Raw genomic sequence first — 7238 nt, forward strand, 5'->3', positions numbered from 1 at the left:
ATCCTGTTTTGGAGAAAACACTTTACTGGTGTGGTACTGAAGGTCTTGCTATCCACTCAACGCTTCATTTTTGAGCCATTTTCATATAATAATATGTCTAGAGCATGAATCACAATCAAAACAAACACATAAAATACAATAGAGCATGAACCACAATCAAAACAAACATAAAATACAAAGACATTCCAAAAATGGTGTAATGCTGCAAATAAAAAGCTTTTACATGTCTATATAATTTTGTTTTTTGCAGAGGAATAAGAAATCTGATTGTCATATTTAGATATCCACAGACATGCAACTGATTACTGAGTGCTTTGTATCCACTAATACTTACATGTAGATTTCGTGTTAAGCATTAAAATAAATAAAACCGAAGCTTACACCAACCACATTAATCCAAGCTGAACAAGTATGACTGGCCTGATATTATGCTTCACTGTCAGACTGATGAGTACAGTGAGTATTTTTTCTTCCCAACCACTTTACTCATTCTGTAGATTTTAACTAATGCTATTGCATGACAGAGGAAGTATTTAATAGTGGGAATCAGCTCTGTTTGTTAAATAAATAACAAAGAGAGTTAGATTTTAAGATATACGTGAGTGCAGCCAGTGGCCTTTCAACATCTCTGCATGAAATCTGGCAGAAAAGGCGATATTTTCTGTCCTACAATCTCCATTTAACTGTCAATGAGTGTCTCACTCAGCAACACGCTGTAAGATTGTTTTTTAATTAATTTAAACTTGTAAGGTTTTTTTTAAAACTTTACATTCTCTTACCCTGCAAAGAACAGAGACAAATGAGTTGTAGATCATGAAGCAACATACACACGACCACATGTCAACAATCTCGGGACTAATCTGTCTCTCTGGGGTGGGATTATTTCCAGATCTGTAATCCTCAACATGGGACCCTCAGAGCAACAGATGGCAGATAAGATAAAATCACCACACTAATTCTCATTTACTGTCTACAAAAAAAAAGAAAGAAGGAAAGAATGACTGAAGCATTGCGGAGATAGGAATGTTCAATGTGCTATTTGTAGTTAAAATATATGGTTTAAATGGATGTGCAGATTTAGCTGACTTATCACTGGCATGATACGGTTGGGATTTTATTTTAAACATAAAAAAAACTGCAATGAAATACTTAAAAAATCTTGTGCAATTTGGGTATGTATTAAGTTATTATTACCAATTCCTTTGGTCTGTCAAAGAGTTAATCTTATTTCTGTTTCTTAATCCATGCATGTTCTAATCCTGTCTGAGGTCATAGGTCATGGGGCGCTCTCTCCTATCTCCACTGATCAGTGGACAAGACAGACCGTGGACAGGTCAGCAGGTAGTCACTTGGCCGACATAAAAAGACACAAGACAGACGTGCATACACACACACTCCTAACGGTAACTTCAGAGTCAACAATTCACTAGTTTGATAAAGCATTTGTTTTGGAAACTGTATTATTACAGAGATAGCAAGCTTCGCCCTCTTTCTTCTCAATACAATGACTGTGTCATATCCAGAAAATTGATTTTCAGTATCATCAGATCAGAGGTGACGTATCAAAACATGAAGGTCTTTGCCTCAGAGTGCATTTGAAAACAGTCATCTGGCTTTTTCAGTTGGATTTCGAGCAATGGCTTCTTCCTCTCTGAGTCAGCCCATGCTTGTTTCAGCGTGAATTATAGCGCTGTTGCCCGCTTCAGGAAGCCTCTTTACAAGAGTTTCGCCTTTGTTCTGAAGTTGGTACCCCCATTTTACACAAAACTTTATTTTTGTTTCCCTCAAAATACATTTGAGGGAAACAAATGTATTTCTCTCTGTAGCATCACAAAAATATCTAATGTCTGTAGTTGTTTTGTGATGCTACACAAGAAAATAGTGTGTTTGAGTTTTTGCCTTAAAATACATCTACAAGTGTGTCTAAATTAAAGTTTTCCATGTTGTTTCAAGGCTTAATAATCTTAGTGTGTGTAAACTTCAAACTTCAAAGAAATATTCATTTGTAATTATTCTGGCATTTAGAAAATAGAAAGTAGAAAATAGAAACCTAGGAAATAAGTATCTTAGCTGACATGAAAAATGTAATCTGATTTAAAGTGAGAGTAAACAGAAGATTTCAATTGCATTTTCTCAAAATTTTCATCACATTTAAATTCAGAGAAAATTCAGATTTACTTTAACTCAAGAAAAAGACACAACTGACAACAACTCTCATTTATACTCTTTTTTTTAAATCTTTTACTGTACATAAAATATGTAACAACAAACAAACTAGCAAAGAGTATTTATAAAGAAATCAAAAATATAATAATAACTTTGAGACCAGAAACATTCCAGCATACAAACAGCTTTGTGTTATCATGGAAAGAAAAAACACAGTATATTTGGTTACATTTTGATTGGAAATATCTTAGGCGAGAAAATACATTTAAATTTCTGTCATTTTTACTGAAGTATTCACAGTTTTTTGGTTGAATCACTGGTAGTCACACACCATTTCAAGAACGTTTCTAAAAACCCATGCACATGCAACAACAGCTCAGTAGCAATAACAAGTCTGAGGCTTTGCATGCATGAATTAGCATAGTAAACAGATTTATGATGTCAAAATTTACATCAGTTAACCCCTGCTCTGCTGTTTGTGCTTCCAGGTGCTGTCTGCTTGTATTTTTATATCAGAATGCCATGCAGGTAGCATAACAGTAAAACTGTTTTAATGATTACAAATGAGGGCCAAACATCCAACACTGCTTGAATGTGTGGCTAATGGCTTGTCTAATTCTTAAGGGAGGATTCACACAGTGATTCTCTGACTGGAATGAGACACGTGAACTGTGGGCTAAGTTAAGGCATCCCTGCACAGTGCTCACGGTGAAAACTCAGAGGTCAGGGGTGAACATGTAGTCCAAAGCTTGTCTCTCTGCTGCAGCCACATTTGGATGCCACAGGTCCACACTCAAAATGACCCTGGGTCCAGATTCTGGAGGACCTTTAAAGAAGACACAAAGAATCCAGCTTATAGGTGGAGATATATTTTTAAACTACACCAATTTTGCTTTTGCTGCGTGAGGATTTCCTACCCTTGTGAGAGATGGTGTGAAGGAACGAATCATCAAGAAGGAGGCAGTGCCCCTCTGACCAACACTGGGGCTCCCCTCCCACCACCAGCTCACACGAAGTGGGGGTCTGCAAACCTGTGGAAGTGAGTTTTGTCATGGTTCAGCTCCCGATATGGCAATACACAGCCATGTCCCATCTGCTTTTAAAACTGAGAGGATTATTGTCAGATGGGCCAAAGTACAAGATGCACAACACAGAAATTAACCTCAACCTCTTGCTAATGCATTTCTAACCATTTACATAACTTTGAGTACAGTCGTCTCGTTGGTGATTTTGTTATGCTTACATGAGATGATTGGTTTTGTAACAAAGTGCATGTGAAGTTCATGAAATTATCAGACTTAGAATTAGACTTGAAGGAGTAACGCCATCGAGAAACCCAGAACAATAGAACGGCAGTGCATGGAAGTAAATCCTAACATTATGGAAGGAAAAAAACTAAATCATTTCATGACTGCTGAATTTGTTGGGTTTTTTTACTTAAAAAGTACATATCGTTCACATACCAAGGTGACAGCAAAGGCGTGTGTTTGTCGGTCCGTAGGAGCTCCCCAGTATCGCTCCGGGGCCCAGCAGCCAAAATCCTGCAGATCCCAACGAGTTGCTGTTTATGAAAGTACGCAGAGAAAGAAGTGTGCGATATGTGGAGGGACAGGAGCGGCAGTTCTCTGCCACACAGACCCCGGCGCTGTACAAGGAAAACACGGCCTGGCTCTGAAAAAGAAAACATATTCCAGGTTTAAGTCTCAGACGTGGCTTAACCCGACACACTTCTTCTAAATATCTTTTACAAATTAAATCTGAACTATGTGTCAAGAACTCATGTATCCACTTCCATTGAGTGCATAATTTATAAAGGCCTTCTTTCTTGATGTTCACAGCTGCAAGTGTTATGGAGAATTTAAAAATTGGTTGAGCCGAGTCAGATTGAGTGGAGAGAAAAACTGAAAATTGATGTCCAAGTGTTAGCATAAATTTTCAATTAGACTTTGGTCTTGAGTTTGATTGACCCACTTTAATACATGACTGTAATGTTAATTTAAATCTGGCTGCTTGTTCAGAGTCAGTGTCCTGCTGGATACTTTCCTTATATCTAGCTTTATTGTTATTTAAAGAAACTCTAATGATTCCTTATGTCTCTCCTTGTTTCAAAATAAAGGGTTCTAAATAACATTGTTTACATGTATATTTAAAGACTATTTTTAAACCATGCAATATGCTCCTTTCACATCATAATCATTCAGTGTTTTATGTTTGCCTATCTCATAAAGTGCCTAATAATCCATGTTTATAAATATACTTACAACTCACAGTATGTCTCATTATATAATTTTTGTACATATTTATTCCAGTTACCTTTTTAGTGTGAACTTTTAAATAAATAAAATAATATCCCTCATTTGTGAACATTTTCAGTAAGTATTTTTCTCAGACTGTTGCATTCTGTGCTTATGTTTCTTGTCTTTGTTGTGTACCTTTGGCCCCAGACAGGTCCAGCCTGATTTGGAGTCTATGCCTCTCTGGTAAACAGCCTGGAATTCAGCCAAGATGGCGGGATAATTAGCTTCCAACACCTCGATATCGTGTCGGTGAGCATCACGCGGGAAGAAAGGAACACTTGGGACATCCGGCAGGAAGAAGAGATGTGGCTTTTGTATGGTGGAGAGATCGTTCAGTCTGACCTGAATTTGGAGAAATGGCAAAGTTGCCCGTTTTGTTTTGTTTTTATATGCCATGTTTCTTTAACTCTTTAAGCCATATCAGTAACACTTTAAGTAAAATTTTGTGAATGACTCCTAACTCTCAGTAGGAAGCTCTGAGTTTCTTACCTGCTCACGAAGGCCTTTGTGAATGCGGCCCATGCCCACCCAGCTGTAACGCTTGGCATACTCTTGCAGTGCTGCGTATAGCTTCTTGGCTTCTGCAGATGCCTGGGCAGGGAACAAGGCATGACTCAGCACTGGCGTGAGATATCCCTGTCCCTGCTCCTCATCCTTCGCTGTTTCCATGGAAATGAAAGGTGCAATTTGATCGCTCCTGGACAACTTAGACCGGGCGCTGCACTTTGTTCCCATACACACACCGCTCCGAGAAATCATGGACCGCCTTGAGCTCGACTTTAACTTTCCAGCATGGCCTGGGATTGGCAGGTCAGAGCCAATTCGATAGCAGTGCCACAGAAATAGGAACAGCAGAGTCCACAGAAGGCCACTCAGTGAATGGACACCAAGCTCAACGTACTCAGGCAAAGGCAGTGTGTTTATCGACCAGTCCATCCTTTAGGCGAGGGTGACACAGAACAACTGTAAGCAAAACAGATGAAGAAATCTTAACTTTAGATTTAACTGTTCTTATAATTTATTGAAAACAAAGTTATAGCCTTGAAACATTTTCGGATTTTGTCATTTTGCACCTACAAACTTCACTGCAGAACAATTTTTTGGCCGTTTTTCTTGCGTTTGCTCAGTGCTCTGTAGGAAGTTCAGGGCTCGGTGGGTTAGCTAAAAAGATAAATCTGCTCTAAACTTACACACAAAATTATCCCCCTTATGGTTATATTTGCCACTTTTGTTGCAGTCTGTTCATTAAGAAGCATAACTAATAGTGAAACACAAAGATGTCACTTATGCTTAATAAATATTCAATGGTCAAATGCAACAGTTTACAGCAAAGAGAACAATTGTTTATTTCTTTTACTCTAATCAACATGAGTCTGACACTGACCTTGTTTAGTGTTTTGCTTTTACAAAGCCAAGATTGCCTCTGTTTCCTTCCTTTGAGACGCATCTAAAATTATTCACTTGATACGAATTTGTTTTGTTGTATCTTAAAACAGAATAAATCAATTATTAGTAACTAAAACCACACTGACAAGTGAAGCAAAATCATTATTTTTGATTATATCACTGCCAAAAAGAATGTAAAGAAAGAAAATGTATCAACATCACAACTGACAAAATTATCTTTACCTCTGCTGACTTACACCTTTACTCCAAAAAAGTCAGATTGAATGTGTTGTTACTGCAAGTTTGTTTTCAAACTAGTTAAAAATCACAATTATTATTTTTTTTTTGTGATATTAGTTATTTCAAACATTATATATTCTTTGTCCTGTAGCTCCTGTAGCTAAGTAATTTGTTGAGATTGGCCAAAACATCAATAGGTTTGAACACTTCTACTTTGTAATGTAAATTATTAAATGATATTTAGGTGTAACAACATTTGTTTTAGATGTCCTTTTTGTAAAAAAAAAAAAAAAAAAAAGTAGAAATAATTATTTTTTGGTTGGTGTTGTTGTTGTTGTTTACTTTTTGAATAATGCATCAATTATAAGTTGGACTTTCCAAAACTTTCTTTGTGGGATTTTTTTATAAGTCTTCTCTAAGAGTATGAAGCCATTTTGACTAAAAACAGCATAGTTGGGAACAGCCCAGTCTATTTTTTTATTATTATTATTATTGGTCCAGTATAATTCGACATAGATGTAAGTTTCTGAAAGGCAAACAATTTTTATCAAGCCTTCAGTCATCTGAGTAGAGTGAATCATATATGAGTTAAAATAAGGGGTGATAAAGAGGCAAGGGGGAAGATCTATATTGTTTGTAATGTACGGTTACAAGGATGCAGAAAATAAAAGTGCATGCACGGTTTGAACGTATGTGCATGCAAGTTTTGTGTCATTGCAGACTTGTTGTTGCATCAACCCCAGTGATGCTCTCCACTGGCAGGCGTTGGATGCTTCATAAAATGATGCTTCTCGCAGTGGCGTGAGCATTCATTTTGTCTCTTTGCTCTGCACCAGCCCGCACAGCTCAGCTGGCTCGTGTTTACTCCTCACATTGGCAAACACATCCACCGTTCAAGGGAATTCCTGGCGCAAAATGTTTGCCATGCATTATTAAGCAGCGCATGCAAGCGAAAAATCTCTTTCTAGCGCCGGATCAAACATCTCTGTTAGATTACCTTGGTGCACCGTGGAGCTCCGTGTCTGACAGCTTCAGCACCGTGTTGGTTGGACAGCTCCAGCTCTCCAGACAAGAGATGTAAACTTCTGCAGTTTCACCGTTCGGCCGCTAGGGCGCACTTGACGCTCCAGCACAAATGCCCTCACATCT

At 37.8% G+C, this 7238-nt stretch overlaps 1 protein-coding gene across 1 annotated transcript; it reads right to left on the reverse strand.

Moving 5' to 3' along the window:
* Window positions 1-2303: 2303 nt before the first annotated feature.
* Window positions 2304-7165, reverse strand: LOC102222793 (aspartate beta-hydroxylase domain-containing protein 2-like). Its single transcript, XM_005807029.3, has 6 exons — window positions 7087-7165; window positions 4953-5426; window positions 4599-4805; window positions 3630-3837; window positions 3084-3197; window positions 2304-2992 (listed from the first exon to the last, which is right to left on the reverse strand). Exons 2-6 carry the CDS (start codon window positions 5397-5399, stop codon window positions 2883-2885), a joined length of 1086 nt encoding a protein of 361 aa, XP_005807086.2. The 5' UTR covers window positions 5400-5426; window positions 7087-7165; the 3' UTR covers window positions 2304-2882.
* Between the last annotated feature and the right edge of the window lie 73 nt (window positions 7166-7238).

This window comes from Xiphophorus maculatus, chromosome 16 (genome assembly GCF_002775205.1).
Source record: "Xiphophorus maculatus strain JP 163 A chromosome 16, X_maculatus-5.0-male, whole genome shotgun sequence".
In the NCBI taxonomy this organism is placed as follows: domain Eukaryota; kingdom Metazoa; phylum Chordata; class Actinopteri; order Cyprinodontiformes; family Poeciliidae; genus Xiphophorus; species Xiphophorus maculatus.

Coding starts and splice junctions, on each gene's coding strand:
- LOC102222793 (XM_005807029.3), bottom strand. CDS start 5,399: ATGGACTGGTCGATAAACACACTGCCTTTGCCTGAGTACGTTGAGCTT. Junction 3,838..4,598: donor GGACCTGTCTGGGGCCAAAG/GTACACAACAAA, acceptor TTTCTTTTTCAG/AGCCAGGCCGTGTTTTCCTT. Junction 3,198..3,629: donor ACGCCTTTGCTGTCACCTTG/GTATGTGAACGA, acceptor TCACTTCCACAG/GTTTGCAGACCCCCACTTCG.